This window comes from Filicampus tigris, chromosome 5 (genome assembly GCF_054856515.1).
Source record: "Filicampus tigris isolate MCC_2025a chromosome 5, RoL_Ftig_1.0, whole genome shotgun sequence".
NCBI classification, from domain to species: domain Eukaryota; kingdom Metazoa; phylum Chordata; class Actinopteri; order Syngnathiformes; family Syngnathidae; genus Filicampus; species Filicampus tigris.
Window position 1 is genome coordinate 25,447,306 of NC_141221.1, and position 22,271 is coordinate 25,469,576.

Below are 22,271 nucleotides of genomic sequence, written 5' to 3' on the forward strand. Positions count from 1 at the left end.
AAGAATATGTTCCCAGCAGGCCCACTAGTTGAAACACAGCATTCTGATTAATTTTGCGTTTGTGGAATATAAATTAAGCAGCAAAATGCGCTCGTTTTTAGCCGTCTCTGGGGGCGGCCATTTTGTCTTCTGTCGACTGAAAATGACATCACAACTGTTCACAACGACCAATCACGGCTGACCTGTTTTCTGAATCAGAGCCGTTGGTCGTTGTGAGCAGTTGTGATGTCATTTTCAGTTGACAGAAAACAAAATGGCAGCCCCCAGAGATGGCTAAAAACGAGTGGATTAACACTTATTCCACAAACGCAATATTTATCAGAATGCCCTGTTTGAACTAGTAGGCTTGCATAGAACATATTCTTGAAAACAAATGTTTGCATTGACTTCCACTTTAAAATCCCTTTACATTGCTGCCTCATTCTTCCATGTAGAAAGTTGAAGGAAAGTAACCAACCAGACTGTTTACACAGGGCTGGCATGTAATTAGAAGCAAATGTGGATTCGGATGTTCCTCAAGACTATTTCACCAGGACTGAGTTGATGCCAGCAAACTACTCTATAGCCAATGTGGCCCCTGAGTCAAATATGTGAAATGTGTCCACAAGGAGATGAAAGCTGCAATAATAATTGGCCTGAAGCAGTTAATAATAGAGAGAAAAACAGAACTGAGGTTCAAGCACAATAGGCTGCATCCAAAACCACAGATTCTTACCACTTTTTGGATGCTATTTGGGTGTACCATCAAGGAAGAATACAAATTTGTGGTAACGGTGGTCTTCTCTTTCTGGATCAAACACATGTAGCTTACTCTGGTATGATGTCACTTGTTGCCACGTTGTTGTAGTTTGTGGCTTTATATACCGCAAAATGGAAGAGATTTGAATTCATATAATCAAGACTTGATTGTGTAGAAAAACTAGGGACTTCCATCTATGGCATTTAACAATTTCAACCTTTGTGTTTACCTCAAATTTTAAGAGCCGAGAAATATTTGGACAAGTGAGAGTTTATGTATGTAACCCTAATTTTGAATATTTCAATGAAAGCCCACAAAATGTCTCCCCTTGAGTTGCTTTTCTGGCCTTAATTCTTTTTTGTTTGTGGGTCTTGCTGCCTTTGGTCTTGTCTTGAGCAGATGAAAACAATGTATGCTGTTTTGGGTTTAGATCAGGCTCAGTTAAGGATTTACCTTGACAAACTGAACTGAAAGAGACTACTCGGTGCAATTGTGGCTTTAGGAACTCAGTATCTTTCGTTAATGCATCCTGTTGTGGATCTGGTCGTCTGAGTTTAAAAAAAAAAAAAAAAGTCTATTTGAGAGTGTAAGTGTGTATGTCAGGAAGGGGAGTTGACTTTTAACTTTTGCGCCTGTATGTTTGTGTGCGTGCGTGCGAGTGCCTTATCAGACCTCAAAATGTGTTGCTTTTAACAGACAGGTGTATCTCATCCGGCTTTACAAATGATACATGTATGCAAGACTTGTATTTTTATTTGTATTTTTTTTTGTCAAGGTCACAGTGTAGATACTTTGCACACACTGCCATGAGTTTCACTCCAGACTCGGTGCGTGGGTGTGAAGCGATTTTAAAAGCTGTTGTCACTCAGTAAAAAGTGTTTGCTGACTGATAGATCTTCCTCTCCTCTGAGTCATGCCTCTATTTTAGGCTCCACATTCACGACTCCCACAGTCAGCACTGTCATGGAATGCCTTTAATTTGCAGCGCAATGTCTCAGAATCCCAAAAATGATCAACTGTTAAACTTAATGACTTGGCATTAACATGACATTCGGGTGGATTTGGTTTCAAAAAGTACTTGTGAATTGGTTTTTATGGTCACGCAATATTTCCGTTACACGAACTGAAATCAACACAGAATTAAGAGATTACAAAATGTACAGATGCACATTTACTGCAGATTATTTCAATCATTTTGAAATTCCCCACTTTGAATTTCCATAATAGTAAGTCAAACCTACTGAGAGAGAGAGAGCGAGAGAGAGCAGAATCAGCATGCCTGACAAATATGTTAGTGTTTGAGTTTAAGTTGCACAGCACTGAAACCTCACTTTCAGGCAAAGTCATGTTGAATAATAAAGCACTTTCGGGCCATACATTGTTCCATTTGTAAACCTCTTAAGGCAGACCTCTGGTCCATTTCTCGCTTCAAGTAGTTTCATACTTGGTTCAAGTGTTGCCTTTGATGGGGAAAACAAGAAATCGCAGACATGGTTGCAATCAGTACTTGACTGTTCAAGGAGACACCCGAGCAAAGCACAAACATTTTCAAAACACTCAATACTTGTTTGTACATGTCATCGTGTGGTCTCCTATTGCATTATGAGTTGATCCATGTTATGTACACTGTGCACTCACCTTTGTTCACCCAACATCAGCTGCAGCATAACGTCGTCATTACCTGTGTGTTCCGCTGTGTTTTCAAAAGATGTTACGGTACCTTTTCCCTGTGATTATGCTGCCTGTTCCTGACATCTGTCAATTCTTCTGTTCCTTAACATGATAGAAACTTCCGCAAACACCTGAGGATGGTGGGAAGCCGAAGGATGAAGGTCCAGAGTAAGTGAATGTTTGGCACTGTCCATGCATGTGAAGGTGCTGCTGTCGGTTCATGTTCATCTGTTAGGAATGAATTTGCTCTCTGGATTTTATGGTAAAATAAAATAGGTGTGGATGAAATGTAAGGACAAATGTCGGTACTCGTCGGAGGTACACTATGTGCTATTGCATCTAGATCCTCATGCTGTGATGACCTCGCCGTCGTCTCACAGTATCTTGGCAGCTCTGCAGCAAATAATTATCTCACCAGACTTGAAATCACTACCAAATACTACCTTTTTAATAGGGGTGTGCATCTCTCCACAAAAGACGATTCAATGTGGTTTTTGAGATGTTAGGTGCGAAACGATTCAAGGACGGTTCGATTTGACGGTTCGACTCACTGAGATTACGATTCGATTCGATATAGTATGGCTCAGTTCGGTAGTGTAAGATGCATTGACTTTTTTGTTGTTATTTTACGCACATTTAAATGAATTTGTCAGTACTGTAAATGTGCCAATCCCTTCTAAGATATATCCCTCCAATAAAAGACAGTTCGATACGTATTTTGATACATTTCAAAGTTGAACGATTCGGTTCGATTCGGTGCACACGCACCTTTTGAATGGAATGGAATTTGAATCAAAAAACGGTTTTCTGGTTCAAACCAGTTTTTGCTACACCCTTCTTTTTGACATATAATGTGCTTTGCATTAACTTACCATAGAAGTAAATCTTTAATCAATACCCAACAAATTAAATGACCATGCAACATTAGCTGAAAACAATATAGAGACAATTACCCTTCACAAACACGTATAACGTTCCCCCTGAATCACAGAGTAACATTTTGCTAAATAGAGCGTCTGGCGTCTTTGGCTTACTGCTCTTTCAGAGTGAGAAAGTACACGTGAATTGTAAATAACTGTCTTTTTCTTGTAATCATCAGCCTTTGCAGATCGCAGAGCCAAGAGTTTCAGCCGCTCGTGGAGTGATCCCACCCCTGTCAAGCCTGACTCACTGCATGACTCCAGAGACAGTGAGTCAGCACCCTCTCCATCACTCGCCCCCATGGACAGACAAAGACAACACTTAGACTATAGTGCATGCAAGCACAAGAAGAATATATTCAAATAGTAGGACAAGGAAAATGTGCTTTCACAAATAGGATTGACGCACTACTTAAAATCCATATGGATTGAGATCGTAAATAAACTAAGGCTGCAAATTCATGCAGCTCATATTATCAGAATACATTTGAATATCATGATATTAATAAGAAACTATATTTTAAATTTGAGCATTTTTTGGGCAAAAATATTTGCAGTAGGTTGGCAGTGTAGTTTAATGTGTTCTGGTCTTGACAATTTAACAGTTGATTCAGATTTCTTGCAACAGCAGAACCTTTGAGCATTTTTTGGGCAAAAATATTTGCAGTAGGTTGGCAGTGTAGTTTAATGTGTTCTGGTCTTGACAATTTAACAGTTGATTCAGATTTCTTGCAACAGCAGAACCTCCAAGGTGGAATACAATTCAATTTGGGATATTGGCTGACATTCTGTTTGTTCCATTTGGATTTTTTTCCCATTTAGGAATAATAAAAACGGAATTAAATCATACCAGCGTCACAGTTGTAGAACTGCAATTGTACTGGCAAGTCAAGTTTCATTTCTAACTAGGAGTAAGACCAAACCAGAAATTTACGGTACATGAATAAATTGTAACGCACTTTTACCCACTTATATATTTATAAAGACACAAATAAAGACGCATTGCACCCTTTTTGCATGTTCTTTTTGTCATTATTGCCTCACTCACTGCTTGTTCTGTACACTGTTTATTTCAATGTTTACTCCATCTGGTTAATTTGTATTGTAGATGCTAGTTGTAACTGTCTGGGATCATTAGAGACGTTTTTGTGAACTCCCACCCCTATTATTCCTAAATAAAACAACAGGTGCAGTACTTTTAAGTGATGCACGTATTCAGTTTCTCTTATTCTTTCATCTCACCCTTTGTCGCTGTGTGTGTGCGTGTCTGAGCCAGGTGGCGATATCCAGACCTCATCAGGGACCCTCAATGAAGAGTTGGATGAGGATGCAGACTGGGGGGATGAAAGAGAGATGGAGAGAGTCGCCTGTGAAGGAGATGACTTCATCCCACCTAAAATCATTGTAAGGATATTAGTTCACTCTTCTGCAATGTTGACATTATTCTATGAGTACGGTTCGTATATAACTTCATACGATGCGGTCAGTGATATTGAGCTCTCACTCTCGTTCTGCGTGTTTATTTGCCTCCCTCAGCTTATATCCTCCAAGGTTCCAAAGGCTGAATATGTTCCTAACATCATTCGTAGGGATGACCCTTCCATCATTCCAATACTTTATGTGAGTGGAACTTAGTACAAGCTTTTCAGACCCGCCAAACTGTGCTCTAAGTTTATATTTTATGGTTATAAGCATTTCAAACCTTCTGCAAAGAAAATAAATCCAACTTTACCATAGCATACTAGTTTGTTCATTTGTTAGTCCAAGCCAGACCTTACTGAAGGTGACATTGATGCTTATTTGCTTCTTAGGTGATCTTGTTGAAAAGAGCACAGGTGTGCGCGTCAGTAAATTTTGCTGCTCTGTCATTACTTCAAGGCGACCAAATCTGTCATCGTCAGTCTGTCACTTCGTCGTTGCTATTTTAATTGCGCTTCCACCTTGGCTGAATTAAAGTTCGTACCGCTATTTTAAGGACTGACAGAGCTTCTTCTTCTACTACTACTCACTACGTCACATTATTTTGTAGCACAAATAGTGTATCTCCTCCGGTAAAGAACCACGCCTCGTACCGTGAAAACCAAAACCGATATATTCCATAATGTTTGCAATTGATATTTACAATCATGTCTTTGACTCACACACTCAATTAATAAACAAAATATAACACAAGGCGTGCGCCTTGTAACCCAGTAGTAGATAAATCAAAGATAATTGAACACGTCATAACGGTCTCCTCTCTCTGTCTGTCTGCTATACATCCGGCATACGTGACCCAAACCGGGTACAGAATATTTTCAAAATAAATAATTTCACCAAAATTTAGCATAAAACCACAGCCATAAAGGTTTACATGCAAATAAATACACACACAGTACATAAAATATTCCACTCAAACAAAGATAGAGAAAGGTAGATTTCTGTTGTCATGGCAACAAATCAAAATAATACAGGCACCATTGCATTTGCAAAGTTGTAAAGCGTAACAATGTGGATATATGACTTCAATTTAAACCCAATTGAAACAAAAAGCAAAAAGTGGACATTTGTGGTGACAGTAAAAATTCTGCCACGCGTCCATGACGTGACGTCATCTTGAGCAGTCATCTCCATCAAATGACGACATCTTAGAGCCATTGTCTCATTACACCAAAACATTTCTACCTCCTCCCTCCTCGATGGAATTTCAGGTGGGAGGTGCTAGCATGTATACAGAGGAGCGAGGACCTAGGAATGTGCAATTAGAGGAATGAGATGTGCCCATAGTCAATGCAGTCGGTTTGAAGCAACTGCGGGGTATATTTACCGCCACGAACAAACATGTGAGACACAGGGCGCTTGTTTCCGTCAGTCGTCAGCAAAACGGGAGTTCATCAGTGAAAAGGTCCATCCGTACTTGACCCGATTAATGACGATTCCAGTGATGGACGAAAACTCACTTCCATCGATGCTTCGTCTGTCCGTTTTTAGAAGTTTGAAGTCCCCTCATTTGTCATTCGCCAGCAAAATGGGCATCCGTCATTTACTGATTGACGGATTTTGACGGAATTTCCGTCAGCACTGACAGAATTCCCACCTCTGGAAACGAGTAGCTCAAATTTACTTACTGAGGGGTATACTGTTAAGATAAACTATATAAGGGTCAAAATATTAGACAATATTAGCTTTATGGATGATGCAATTCATTTAAAAAAGTAACCACATTACCCCCGCTGCCCCCCAAAAAACGCATTATATTAACACAAAAAATCTAAACATTTACAAAATAATTTAACAACTGACCATTGTAATCATGTAATATAAGTAAAAACAAAGCCATTATATTGAGAAGATCCCATCTAAAGTGTCAAACATCTGTCCGCATTATACATTACAAATTCATGTATTAACTTCTGAATTTAGCTGACCTGAATTAGGTCATTCAGTTGTTTTTCATTAACACTGCCTTGATGGTTTGCATTTAAACAAAGCTGTCATTACTTAACTGCCTTGATTTGAATGATCTTTTTATTCCGTATTACAGTACATAAATGTAGGTATTATTTATAATGCTGTGCAGGGCAGAGAGCATGAGCTTGTCATTGGTCATTATATTACATTCAAAGAAATCTGAGCACTGAACTAAATATTTGTTGTTATGTGTGAAAAGAAATCTGCACCTTTCTTTGTACTTCTCTGTTCGATGTGGTGAAACGATGCTTGTTACTCTCCTATTTTCAGGACCACGAACATGCTACATTTGACGACATCCTTGGTGAGTATGAGCAGTAGGCACAATGCTGTACGTAGGTGGGAAGGACAAGGTGGCAAATTTTCAGTTGTTGAGGCGCAGAGATGATTCATTGTTTGACATGATACTGTCAAGGGACAGACAACATATGTGTTTCATCATTTGAGTGGTGAAAAATGACACCCTTCTCTCTCTCTCTCTCTCTCCCTCTCTCTGCCTGATTCACACCATGACACTCAGAGGAGATCAAGAAGAAGCTGACTGCCTACAGAAAAGGATGCAAAATTTGGAACATGCTCATTTTCTGCCAAGTGAGTGACAAGATGGGCAGTATTTTAGGAATACTGTGACATTATTCATAACATGTCATATATGACATACAAAGATGTCGACTTAACATTGCCTTAGCCATATTTTACTGAGCAGCATGTGCGGATAATATAATATATATGTGCGGAATAATTATCACTGTGCCCCTAAATTTGATCCACTATATATTCTTATATAGAACCTGTCAATTATTGTATTTACAGGTTTTAGTTATCTTTATCTCTTTTCGTTAAGTATATGGGTGATCATCTCAAAAGTGCTGATTTTGTAACCTCGGCACTTCACGTTTACAGAAATTTCTTTTTGGTCCCTTAAAAAAAAATACTGTTACCATGGTTCCATTTCAGTATGAGTTGCAAAAGAAGTTGTTAATGGTATCAAAACAAATAATATATTCCTTACCGCTTTTTGGTTGCAACAAAGATAATGTTTGACCCATGATGTTATGAGCTTTATTATGAATCTTTCCCTAGGGAGGACCAGGTCATCTGTATCTACTGAAGAATAAAGTGGCCACCTTTGCCAAAGTAGAAAAGGAGGAGGATATGATCCAGTAAGCATTTCTATACTTAAATACACACACACACACACACACACACACACATATATATAGAGAGCTAGTCATTTTCAACACTTTGAATCAGTCAGTCACATGTGTAAAAATAACACCCATGCATGTGGACTGACCAATAGGATAGATTTTTGAGAAAATATGAAATTCACCAAAATGTGACCTTTGAGATTTTGGCCCGACGCCAACGATTTTTGTAAATATACTCATTGAAGATGTTGGGCCAAATTTGTATCATATTACATCCAAAAATAAATAACCTTTTAATGTATTTAAAATACACTTTACTTGAGTTGCAGTTTTATTATTGAAATATGTTAAAATCTGAAAGAGGTTTAAAAAGCAAAAAAAAAACACATTTCCTCAAATGGGTTTTAAGTAGTGCTGTCAAGCGATTAAAATTTGTAATCGTAGTTAATCACATTTTTCATAGTTAACTCATAGTTAATCGTGTATTTTATTTATTGAAAAAAAATTCCCCTTGATTTTTCTGTTCCATTATTTTCTTGAATTTTAATATCCTTAACATGAATAATAGGATTGATTTTTCTTATGCAAATACTTTATTCAAGCAAAGTCAACCCAAACATATTATCTTTTAAGAATATGCTCCATGCAAACCCACTAGTTGAAACAAGGCATTCTGATAAATATTGCGTTTGTGGAATAAGAGTTAATCCACCTGTTTTTAGTCATCACTAGGGGCGGCCATTTTGTTACGTCTTTCAACTGAAAATGATATCACAGTTGCTCAGGGCTCACGTAACGACCAATCACAGCTCACTTGTTTTCTGAAACTGAGCCATGATTGGTCATTATTTGAGCCCTCAGCGCATCTGTGATGTCATTTTCAGGCGACAGAAGTAATAAAATGGCCGACCCTTGAGATAAAATGGATGGATTTTACAACTTAACTCACATTCCACAAACACAATATTAATAAGAATGCCTTGTTTGAACTAGGGGACCGGCATAGAACATATTCTTCTTCAAAAAAAAAAAATGTTTGGGTTGACTTTCCCTTCAATTGAAAAAACAAGCATTGGATTCAACTCACGCAAACAGCCCCACAGCCCTTTTCAAACACACACACATACACTTCCCACACACGTACGCGCGTGTCTTTCAGCTGTTACTAAAAGCGTGCTACTGAACACCAATTGATTGGCTAACCTTGTTATACTTTAGAAAGAAAATATATATGACAAAAACAACGCTGCATTTTAAGGGTAAGCAAGGCAAGTCTATCTAATCGAAGCAGTCTATGTAACCATAGGATGTATCTGTATGTACAGTATTTCTGTATATGCTGCAGCTACGTATGATATAAGCTAAATATTAGCTGAATATGTGCATTTGTGTGTTGAACTTGTTGGTTCAATTTTGCAATTAGATGTACTTAGCCAATTCTGACTTTGGGTCATGAGCCGCATCACGTCATTCTATGGCTAGGCGTCGACCGAATGAGCCGGCCGGGCCGGATCGCCGACCCCGTGAAGGGCGACTGCTGCCACCGCGGTGTCCAGCGGCCGCTGCAGCTGTGGAAATCCGTTGGAAGAGCCTAGCGCACGCTCAGAGTCACTGACGCTGCCCACGCTTGCCGGCCGGGACGAAGCAAGCCGAGGAGCTGAGCGCGAGTGGGGACGAGCTAACGTGCTATTGCTACGAAGCTTCGGCGGCAGGAGGCCGAGGCTGCGCGCCATGTGCGCACACATTTTTTTTTTTAATCGGTCGTACTTTGTTAGCAGCTCTTCCGTGCGGCTAACTAGGAATCGAAACCCAGCACTGACATTCTAAAATCGGAACGTTCCGGGTGAACCGTAATGATGGAACAGATTCCACTCAATTCCGGGTTTTCGGTGGACAACCCTAAGGGGGACACAGCCGTGCATGTGTCTGCCGAGCAATTCATCCTCATCGTCAATATTTTGAAGCAGGTGTAACACCTCCTCTACTCTAAAGCTTTTTTTTTTTTTAAATATACATGTATGGATCATGGAGACCAGCAGCCTCGATCAATCAGCCGCTGGTTGCTATGGAAACCTTAATCACGTGATCAAAAAAATTGACGGCGTCAAAAGGGGGTTGGACTAACGCAGAAAATAGCGCGCTAAACTGACAGCCCTAGTTTTAAGTCAACACAACACTATTACAGTAAAGTATATTTTTTGAATTGCATCCATCCTCTACACGTTTGAGTTTCAAGATGTGATGCATTGATTTTCCTCAGTCTTCTTTCACGCTCTCTTTCCTAATTTCCTCTGCTGCTCCTCGTAACCTCTCTTCTGTATGCAGGTTCTGGCGGGAGCTGGGCAGGTTGATGAGTAAACTGAACCCTGAGCCCAATCTCATCCACATCATGGGCTGCTATGTGTTAGGGAGTGCAAATGGAGAAAAGGTAATCAGTCTTTGTATCGTGACTCAGACTTGCGAACTGAAAAGTTACACACGCAACCTTTTAACAAAAAATAAAACAAAAGTGCTGCAAATGTGTGCACGTACCACGCATGCTTATTCAGAGAAACAGTGAGTGCAAATACACACGTGCTAAATTGTGTATGCTGAGAACAGCAGTGGGAAGATTATCAGGCAAGCTGTTGGTTTCAGCTCTTTATCTCCCAGGGGCTTGCTTGAGAAAATAATAAACAGTGCGTATTTTTTTTTAGTAAGAAAGTGTATATGTGTCATTTGTGACTAATGACCTTTTTAACGTCTCAGCTGCCGAGTTACTGTTCTTATCCTGCTGTCAGGCTGCCACCCGACACATGCAGGGGTGGGCAGTGAAATAGAGGAAGTGCTCTGCTCTCTCACACAAACATACACGACACTTTGAAATGACAGGAAAATAGACTCCTTGACGCCCACTCATTTCGCACATGGACTTACGACCCTTGTTGCAATGACGTGCTCCGTACATTTACTTTCACACTTCTACCTCCTCCAGTACTCGTGCTATTGCCCATCCACCCCCACAGAGTCAAATGCACATTTGCCATATGCAGCGCACTCTTACATATGCACATGCCCACACAATAAAATAGTTCTAGGTTATTATCCTCTCTTACAGACGCTGTGTAAGACTTTGAATAGTAGAAAACAAGTGTCATGCTTTACTCTCTTTTTACAAACGAATCTAAATTTGAAATGAATAAAAACCCAATAAAAGACTTCACTTCAGCGCAGGGGCGGAGCCAGAACGTGGCTAATGAGTGGGCGTGGAAAAGTCTGGGTGGGCCTGAATATTTCTCTCACTGAGCACAGTCTTTTCCTGACACATCATATATTCAAATAAAATGACAAAGTGAATAATGTGAAGTTCAGATCTTCCCCAACCACAATTATGCCATTCTTAAATATTCAATACAAGAAAAAACACAACAAAACACAAATTCAAAAATAATGTCATAATAATTTACAAAAAATTTTAAAATATATTTTTTTCATGAATCTCACTGGGTGGGCAGTCTGTCGATCTGGATGGGCCTGTGCACACTCAGGCCCACCCTTGGCTCCGCCCCTGCTTCAGCGCATCAACAAACATGGCAGTGCCGGTTGTTGTTTTGGCAATTTTTCTGTGATTTTAAAGCTGCAGTAAAGTAAAAACTCCAGTCGATGGCAGCTATGGCTCCACTACTTGCGGCCCCTGCACGATCTGCGGCGCATGTGCAGGAGGTCGCTGAGTACGGCAACTACACTAGGACAAAATACGTAGGTGACTTGAAAACATCGATTGAGATTACACATATACAAATGATAAAATGTGTATTAATTCGATTTACACTTGAAAAGACACTTCGACAGGAAATCCACCGAACACCGCAGTTTTCTGCTTTTTTGGTCAAATCCGCAATGAATTGTGGCTAATATGCTTAGGCTGTGGGTCCATGAATACGGGCTTAGCCGAAGTGTGGAAGAAGGGCGCAAAGGGGCCAAGGCGATGGAGCACTTTGGAGGATTGGGACACCCTACACACTCGCACCCTTGACGGGAACGAGCAATTGAGTCGTACAAGGGTGCAAGTGAATTGGGACCAGACCGACAAAGTCCCAGCGTCCCCCTTATACGGGGCACATGATGGCTTTCCGGCCTGCCTCCCTGCACTTCCACCAGGTCCGCTTACTTTGAACGCTCCCACTCATGGGCAGCCCACAATCTTTCTTCCCTTAGGACAATGAGCTCCATCAACATAGTGGCCTTGCCATCTCTAACCACACGAGCAATGTTTCTATGATCTCCCTCAATCAATTAGTCATGCCTAAAGAGTGAAACGCTCGGATGCTACGTTTGTAGTAAGAGAGCTAACCCAATGTAAACATCGCAAGCTAGCGCTGTGTGAGTGTACGTTATGCCGACATCAGACTACATGAAAGTAGCAAGATTTTGAGCTGACAAACGTGGCAGACAAACGTAGTGTCTCGTAGCTGATTTTGAGCTGTCTTGACACATCGTAGTCCATGTAGTGTGACATGTCAAGTCACGGCTGACCTGTTTTCTGAATCTGAGCCGTGATTGGTCGTTGTGAGCAGTTGTGATGTCATTTTCAGTCAACAGAAGGCAAAATGGCCGCCCCCAGAGATGGCTATAAAAGGAGTGCATTTTGCTGCTTAATTTATATTCCACAAACGCAAAATTAATCAGAATTCCGTGTTTCAACTAGTGGGCCTGCTGGGAACATATTCTTCAAAAAAATATGTTTGGCTTGACTTCCGTTTTAAGTGCCATTTGACATTTATTCAAGTGTCACAATTGAAAAGTGCATAAAGTATTCCATTAACTAACTGTTCCTGACGGTCTCGATGGTCTCGAAATCCACAGCAAACAGTACAAGTATATGGCAGAGATCGAACATCTCATTGCAATGCATACTTCCAGCTGTTGCCAGCCTGTTGCGCTTTTTTTAGCATTAATGCAAACGGACAATATCAGAGGTTAGCAGATCAAGTAGATCATAGTCAAGATATAAAAATGCACAATAAAACTAATGTGGTTTGTCTGTTGAATCGTGTTTGTTTAATAAAGTATCATCTCTTAGTCATCTCTTTTGTACAAGTCAAAACATTTTAGCAAAAGTTAACTTCAATTAACATAATTGAATAATTAGCACCCCAAAAAAATGCAGATGGCAGCGCTTCTTTCTGGTGAAGTCCTAACATGTAAATAATACGTTTTGATGATGTCTATCCTATATCATTGACTTTTCATTATGTCTGACCATCCATCGTATTCTTAAAAATGAAGAATGCAGTTGTGACAATGTTAATTGATGACGTATTTGTTCAAATACGCCACATTGTGCTCAGCAATAAAGTGGATCGAATTTCAAGGTGACCCGAGCTAAAGCTCATGAATATTTTTTGGGACATAACTTTTCATGTGTCGAGGTATTAACCTTCACTAAATGACACATTGATTTTTCCAATGTTCATTCCTGCATCTTCCAGGAAGATGACAGTGTGGGATAAAGACAAGGAATATTAATGTATTTCTCACGTGGCTGCCTAACGTCTGCGTTGCATTGTTGTGGCAGCCGAAGGTAATCTATTGTGTTGAAAGAAAACATTTACTCACCTGCATAGACATCGATCATCATGCTCTTTGTTTTTGTTGACTATTACTAGCTCAAAGATGTTAATTTGAAAATGATATATTTATGTTCCAGAATGAATATGTGATATTAGCATTGTCATAATTGATCAATCGAACTGCTGCTGCCTGTGCGTGCTCCTGCAAGCTCAGCTGGGTAGATGCTATTAATAGAGTGAGCTTGAGAGTGCTGCTTCTAACTACACAATCAGCTTGTCACGTTTAGAGTGGAGGGTTTGCTGTGGTGGTGGACAGTTAAATGGTGCAGGAAAGCAGACAAGGAATGCTGGAGTTTGGGGGAAACGCCAAAAAAGTTCATTTACAAACAGGCAAAGAAAAAGAACAGATTCAAAACAAAAGCAATATTCTAGAATACAAAGTAACAAACAAAAACAAGGGAAACAATCGGCACAGATTTTCAGGCAGCATGACAATGAATAAAAAGCAAAGTTTTACATACACTTGCGCTTGATCTCGTGGAATAGTGCAGGTGTGTTGAAAGTTAAGGTCTGTGTCTCATTTGCATTTCTGTTTACCCTTGCAGTTACTTCAGTTTCACTGCATGAACTAACGTCATATTTGAAGAAAGTGAGGTTTGAGAAATAAAGTGCAGTACCCTATGTATTATATGCTAAACAGTAGGTGTTTCTATAGATCAGATTTCTCTACGGAGTGAAAATGTCATTTCTAAGCGCAGGCCATTGACCTTTACAGCCACAGTTCAAGCTGCTTGAAGACCACCAGAGTCTGGCTGGGTCTAATTCTATTACAGGCATTCCATTATATCTCTGCGTAATCACTTTGTTTTTATTTTAAAAGCTATTCTCCTTCTGTGCTCTCTTCTTGCAGCTGATTCAGACTTTGAAGAGGCTGATGAGACCCTCCCCTGTTGAATTCAAGTCCCCACTAGAACTGTCCGCACAGGGTGAGATCACTTTTCACCATCATGCTACCAGTTTGCAAACTGCCCATCTATCGATTGTATTTTCTCTCTCTTTATTTGGGAATAACTATCATTTTGTCTGGACTACACAAATAGCTTCATGTTCCACAGAAAACATTGTCTGTGCCACGATTTCATCGAACTGCCTCAAGGATCAAGTACCGTACAGTATTTTCAGCACCATAAGGGCTATTTCTGTACTCAGCCCATACATATATATATTACAGGGCACATGCATGCTAAAACATACGGTATACAAAAAAGGGAACAGCTGCACTTTATTCTCCTATTTAACAATGTACTCACATGATTTTTTTATATATCTTCATCCACTAGTGGAGCAACGGATCACATAAGTCATGGTTCGGATTGGTCACGGATTTCGAGTCACGGATCGGATCGTTTTTCGGATGAGCAAACAAAAAAAGATAAATCGAAATTTGTCTTCATTTATTTCATAAAACGGTTTTAACCATTAAATAAAATAAAACCCCTAATGTCTAATAGGGCTGTTTAGGATTTAAGAACGTAATTTAACGCAATGTAAGGCAGGATACATTCTTATTTTATATGTGGTACATTGTATAAAATAAGATATTCTGCCAGACATTTTGAACTGAATGTTTTCTTAAAATTATTTAATGATCAAAAGTTTTTTTATAAAATAAATTAAGACAAAGTTTTATTTGGCAATTGTTTTCTTTTAGGCACATTCCCTTCCTTTAAACATGGAGAAGTAAAAACAAAAAAGGAAACCAAGGAACAGCTGTTGAACTACCAGCCGGTCACTTGTTGCTAATGCTAACAGCTAGCTGCTAGCCTCTGACGCCGGAGACTTGGCGTAATGACGGCGTAATTAACTAGTGGTTCGTTAGCGTCATAAATTAGTGACCGAATATGATTTTGGGATGGTGTTGCATAGATGTTGGTGGCAAGCGTTAAAACTGCAATAGGTAAGGTAAGCCGAAACATTGAAAACGGAAGTGAAGTTAGCCGTTACGCCACCACGCGGGCCAACTTCAAAGTAAAAGTCAACTAAGACTATTGCATTCGCATCAATGACTCAATGTATTATTTGGTAAGATTGATTTTTAAGTTAGAATTTGCGGAGGCAGCGTGTTCGTTGAGCATGTTTGCAGCATCTTGACATGTCTGTCTGAATGAAGCGTCGGAACAAGAAGCAGAAAAAAAAGTCCTGTATCTTTAATTTAAGGACTCGTTTCACCCCAAGTTGCCAAAAACCAACCATACTTGCGACTTACGTGATCCATGAGGGTTTTCAACTTCCTCTGCTGCTATTGTTGAATGCGAACTAATGCCTGAATGTGAATTTTCACCATCAACCCTTCCATGAATCATGCCAGGCCCGAACCGTGATGTTAAAGGAAAAAGTCAACCTAAACATATTTTTTTCAAAAATATGTTCTATGCAGGCCCACTAGTTGAAACGCGGAATTCTGATTAATATTAAGTTTGTGGAATATGAGTTAAGCAGCAGAATATACCCATTTTTAGCCATCTCAGGGGGCGGCCATTTGATCACTTCTGTCGACTGAAAATGACATCACAGTTGCTCAGGGCTCAGATCACGACCAATCACAGCTAACCTGTTTAATCAATCAATCAATCAATCAATCAATCAATCACATTTTATTTATGTAGTACTTTTCATTCATAAAAATGCAACTCAAAGTGTTGCAAAACATCCAAAACACAACATAAAAAGATGACCTGTTACCGTCCTCCCTCCCAACAAACCCAAAGACATATATCCACCAATACATCGGCACTCACACAGACACCCACACCCATCTCCACGCACACACACACACACATGCACAAAGCACACAATCTGATAAGATGTGTTAAAAACACATGACAAGGCACAGAGAAACCATATGAGGAAAGGCTACCCAAGAGGAGCTCATCCACGCTGAGGGGAATGACAGCCCACGGCCACAGGGGTGCCACCACCACAGAGACCCCCGGCCCGGATTAGCCGGGCGGACCCCACACAAAGTGTAGAGGCCCCCGGTCACCCGGACCCAAGGAGTTTACTGAAGCTGAGCCATGATTGGTCGTTAACTTCTGAGTAGTTGTGATGTCATTTTCAGTCGACAGAAGTGACAAAATGGCCGCCCTCAGAGATGGCCTAAACTATTTTTTACATACACTTTACAAGCAATACAGCAGTCAAATATCAATAGCATGTCCCCGTCAAAATAAATACAGACCGCATTGATTTTCCTCTCAATCCCAACTGGTGGATTTTAATCACTGACATTAGTCAGTGTCAGCAAGCCTTTTTACTGATGAACAAAGTGCATTAGGGAGTATGAGCAAACGCAGGTGTGAACTCTGCTGTGCTATGTGCACATCTGTCATTTTTCTGACAGCTATTGATGCTATGCTAATTATACTCTCAATAAAAGAATGGCATTATCTCATCTATTTTCTTATGCCTATCCCCTTTCCACTTTTACATTTTTACATTCTCTTTTGCTACACTCAGTACTATGAGTAGGACAAAAGCTCTGTATTGGATGTATTGCATTATCTCTCACAATACAGTACAATATTGCTCCACATACATCGGATAGGTCCGAAGCGCAAGTACGTGTAGTTGTGCTCTGATGAGTTTGACTTTAAAGGGGAAGTCAACGCAAACATTTCTTTTTCAAGAATATGCTCTAGGCAAGCCCACTAGTTGAAACAAGACATTCTGATAAATATTGTGTTTGTGGAATAAGTGTTGATCCACTCGTTTTTAGCCATCTTTGGGGACGGCCATTTTGTCTTCTGTCGACTGAAAATGACATCACAACTGCTCACAACGACCAATCACGGCTCAGATTCAGAAAATAGGTCAGCCGTGATTGGTTGTTGTGAGCAGTTGTGATGTCATTTTCAGTCGACAGAAGAAAAAATGGCCGCACCCAGAGACGGCTAAAAACGAGTGCATTTTGCTGCTTAACTTCTATTCCACAAACGCAAAATTAATCAGAATGCCGTGTTTCAACTAGTAGGCCTGCTGGGAACATATTCTTCAAAAAAATAAGATATTTGGGTTGACTTCTGCTTTTTAAATATGTATCTCTGTATTAGCTTCTGTGTACTGTCAACACTCACTGTGTCACGTTTCGCTTATCCTCCGCTACTCTTCAGTGAGCGTTTATTTTGTCATGATTGCGAATTGAGATTCACAACTCCATCAAAAATAGTGACAAATTTGTTTCAATAAACCGAGCGTCGACATCATTTCATTGCGATGATGATTACCAATAGGGTGTGTGGTTTTGCTAGACCAAGTCTGACATGTATAATGAAATTAACCATAAAATTTGCACCTCAGTTTGCAAGCACAAGACAACCGTGACGGAGTAGGCATGGACAGTTTAGTAATGAGGATTTGTTCTGCCTTTTCTTTTCTCTCTAGGTAAAGAGATGATTGAGATGTACTTTAACTTCCGCTTGTTTCGTCTGTGGAAAAGCCGCCAGCACTCGAAAATGCTGGACTACGACGACCTGCTGTGAGGACGAAGCTCCATTGTGTGGCTTGTCGGCCAGTTGTTTCACACCTGAGCCTACGTGCTGTGACGGAGGCTGTGGAATGCCCACCAGATCAGCTCGGATGTAGAGTCGGAGCAGCAGCACCAGCTCAGCTGGGAATTACTGCTCTCTCCTGACGGGACAGAGTGGCCGAGTAGATTCAGCTATAGTGGCGTACCATCTCTCGTCTATCCACTTTCCCTTCCCGCTATTCTCTCAGAGAAAATAGAATGAGAAAGTCGAGAAAATGGGGTAGAAGAAAAGGACTTTTCATCCTTAGCCCAATTGTGTCACAACATGCTAACTCCGGTTAGGTTTTCGAGTGTGCGGAGAGTGCTTGATTAAAGAGTGGCAGCTCCTTCTTCCCGAAGGTGATATTTATTTTCTCACCTTTAGATTGAACTTTTTAAGGTGGAGGCTTGTTTCATTTCTTTAAATAAGCAAGTGCTTATTGGAGCAGTGGAGAATAGAATTCTCTGCTGGTATTTAAAATGAACTAATATTTAGTCTTATTAATAAGTTTAACAGTTTTTTAAATAACTTGATCATCTATGTATTAGAATTTAGTACAGACTGTTGTATTATCTCAGGATAAAGCCAGTGTTTGATACTTTTGAATTAGATTCACTGCTCATATCGCAACATTCATTAGTGAGTGGAAGCCTTTAAAGGGCGCACGCGGTCAAGCGGGATGTTACAACTGTCAGGGTTGGTAATCCGTGTGTTGTCACATTTTTAGACCGGCCTTGCCAAACAGGCAGTTGTAGCGCTCTATCTTGTGTAGCATCACAATATTACATTATTCACCTGCTGCGACAGCACAAACTATTATTTCTAGAGCTGTTCAGCGGCCGATTGTGTGTGTTGAACTACTATATGTTTATATTGCATGTGTGTATCGACGCAGTTCATAAGCTAGTCTATATTAGCAGAACATCACACTAACACTTTTAACTGTAGGATAGCGTATGTGCTTTTCAGTAGTTTATTTTGTACAATTGAGAGTAGCCTCAAAGTGAAGAGAATCTTCCTTGCTATTATTTACAACATATTTGTGATTAATAGCAATTATGACAAATCTGCACTAAAGTTAAATTACCTCAGTGTTTTGTATTCCCGCCATTAAAGGGAGCCACCAGCGTGTGTTATAAGACAAAAGTTGTATTGCAAACAAACGTATTGTCTTGTGTCGTCCATATTAAAGTGTTTGCATTGCCGAGAGGTGAATGTCCGATCAGCCGACATGAGATAAGTTTCATTAAGCTCCATGTTCCACGTAGCCGAATATGGCCTAACTTGTTTTGGAACTGTACACTGTACATAGTCAAGTGAATCCGTTTCATCCGGCAATGCCTTGTGTACAGCTGAAATAGTCTGCGTCAAATAACCAAACACTACTTTAGAAATATATTGTGAGATCAAACATAATAGATGAATTTATTGATAACAGTACAATGAGAACAACTGCTTTGATGTGTAGCATAACTGTTGGCATTATCGGGCAATTGGTGCTGCGTCAACTACAGTGACTTTTACAGTACATTGCTGCATCTCTCCTTGCTGAGATGGTCCGAAAATAGATTATTACCCTGTCCCCATTCACCTTCTTTATGATTTGATTGCATTTTGTATGCGTGCGGACAAGTGTGTGCGCGTGACATTTTGTGTGTGCGCACGAGTGAGTGAGTGTGTGGGGGCGGGGTGCACCTTCATTTATTTGATGCTTGTATGAGTGTTTATGGACTCTGATGGATGCTTCTGAGTCAAGATAGATGACGAAGAAGAAATAAACGTCTGGTTTGATTCCCTGGATACATGACAATAGCTGAAACAAAAACAACATTTTTGTGTTCCTCAAAAACATCGATACCGTCCACATGAGAGAATTTCTTTGAAAAGTAAATTGTGTATTGTGAGTGTTGCATATAAATGTGTCACACGTATGTGAAGTATTGTTGTACCACACTGGTTTGTATTTTGAGAAAAAAAAATATTCCATTATGACGATTTCATCGCAGATATTCAGTGAGTCAAAAAGCCTGTTCCCACCAAAATGTTCACAGATTTCTGTACAAAAGGTAATATTCTCTTTAAGGTCTCCTGCGAAATTGCTGAGAGTAATTAATTGTTTTCTATTATGCAACAAGTATCATTGCTCTATGAGCCACTTGAAAAAAATCTAAAGTTGAATACATATCGATAGCACAGTGGCTAGAAAAACATGCTCGATTTTTTTGGGACGTAAATTTGGTTCAAAGTGCTGTTTGACTATTTTATGGTGATGAAGCTTGTGTTGTATCAATGGAGCATTAGTCCACAACAACTACAACAATAAATAACACTTCTTCCAGCTTGACAATCAGTGGCGCCTGCACAGGCTCCCGATGTCAAAACTTCATTTGTCACTATTAAAAAGCTCTGACATCAGGGGCAGCTTGACATTTTGTTGCTAAGGAAGTTATGGCGGTAGAGAAAGCACTCACATTGCAGTCAAAAGTGAAGCTCTGAAGGCTGTTGGTGAACTTCGTTAAATCAAGTAATTATTACCATTTTTATTCGAATCTATATTGTGTAATGTCACATGGTGAATAGATTTTCAGTGTCAAATCCTCAATCTATATAATGTTTACGCACAGAATGTTACAATGCTCCATTAGCTTGTACTGTATCTTGGGTTGGACATTTTGGACAAAACTGAAGCTGTCTGTTTTTTGCCATAATCTTATGTAAACACACACGCTTGTCTGCTTATATCATAATAGAAATGAGCTCTGCTTCATGATAACGCGCAACCTTAACAATTGTTCATGTTATTCCTTCCTGATGAAATGTATGTTTACAAGATCTACAATTATGAATTCCATAGCAGTAGACTGAGTGAAACGTTTCCCTTAGATTGTTATTGAAGAGGTATGACGTGGTCCAAGGCAACTCATCATTACTGATGAACAGTTAAAGGGAGATGAAAAATTGTGCTCGCTCTGTTCGCTGGTTGCCTCTTGAAGTGAAGCCCGAAGCCCAACCTCTTGGTCACGCTATAGTTCGTGCGGCATCTTAAATTATGCGCTCAATAAAACACTGCTGCTGCATGTATGAAGTCGTAGTAATAAGCAGAACTGGGCATTCCATCTATGTGACGGACCGGTCCGTCTGTCCGCCTATGGACACCCGTTTTGCTGACAGTCGACGAATGATGGGAAACATTTTAAAATGGACGGACTAAGCATAGTCAGAAGCCCATATTTAAACAGTCTTTCGTCTATAGTTTAGTTTAGTTTAATTTTTCACGGTGAGGCTTCGATAGCCGCAGCGAGGAATAGAGTCACTGTGAGTCACTCTTTCTGTTCACATTTTTTTAACCCCCCCCAAAAAAAGAATGACGGACGACGGAAGGGTACCCACGCTACAGACGGATGATGAATAATGGACGCTCAATTTTTAGTGAAATGCCCAGCTCTGGTAATATGTAATAATGACTCTTGACAGGCAAAAGCCAAAAGTCACTTCTTCTGTACAATTTTATAAGAGGCCAAACAAATCAGTTCCATATGGCCGAGTTTAATGAAATTATTCAGACACTGGCCAAATAGCCAAAATGGATTTTTGTCTTTTCTGACTAGAAATGGCACCTCTTTTGAGGGAACAATCTTAATATTTGTTTATAATCTTCGTATTTCGATCATAATCTAGATTCTAAACCATAATTTAACATAACGTCTTGTTAGACTATAGCGGACATTTTCATTAATACCTCTTAATATGTCTTTCAAAAAATAAAAAAAAAGGCAATCTTTTGGGATGTCTAATAACTCTTCACAAAACATGTGCACGGTAATGCAGAGATTTGTAGACTCAGTTGGAAGTGAAAATATAAACCAATTGGGCTTCACTCCAATAGAAACATTTAGAGACTGACCTTTGAACACCTTAATCAAGTTATTTTCACATTATAATAAATTCATACTTAAGCAAGAATATGTAGATCAATGTATAACATACTGAAATGCTTGTAGGTTTAGCAATCCTATACCATTCAAAAGCCAGTGAATAGGGACAGTAGGTAGTTATTAATAGCTGTTGCCAGTATAGTCTCAAAAATTGAAAAATGTAAGATTTCTGTGTATTGCATCTGGACTAATAGAAAAACAATGGTAAATGTGTTGAATTGTTGGTGACACAATGTGAGAGAAAAAAATGTTTGGAGCTTCTGTTCATTAAACTTCCATTTCACACTG

The 22,271-nt window shown here is 39.7% G+C and overlaps 1 protein-coding gene across 2 annotated transcripts in view; it reads left to right on the forward strand.

Annotated features, from left to right (window-relative positions):
• nsmfb (NMDA receptor synaptonuclear signaling and neuronal migration factor b) overlaps positions 1-22,271 on the forward strand; it is a 49,594-nt gene extending 27,323 nt beyond the window's left edge. For both annotated transcript variants that reach the window (XM_086032017.1, XM_086032018.1), the window contains 10 exons: positions 2,526-2,578; positions 3,510-3,599; positions 4,607-4,734; positions 4,867-4,950; positions 7,051-7,084; positions 7,301-7,371; positions 7,864-7,943; positions 10,257-10,359; positions 14,394-14,469; positions 17,924-22,271. In XM_086032017.1, the coding sequence (XP_085888143.1) occupies positions 2,526-2,578; positions 3,510-3,599; positions 4,607-4,734; positions 4,867-4,950; positions 7,051-7,084; positions 7,301-7,371; positions 7,864-7,943; positions 10,257-10,359; positions 14,394-14,469; positions 17,924-18,021 (817 nt within the window). In that variant the 3' untranslated portion in view covers positions 18,022-22,271. The remainder of the gene's footprint in view (positions 1-2,525; positions 2,579-3,509; positions 3,600-4,606; positions 4,735-4,866; positions 4,951-7,050; positions 7,085-7,300; positions 7,372-7,863; positions 7,944-10,256; positions 10,360-14,393; positions 14,470-17,923) is intronic.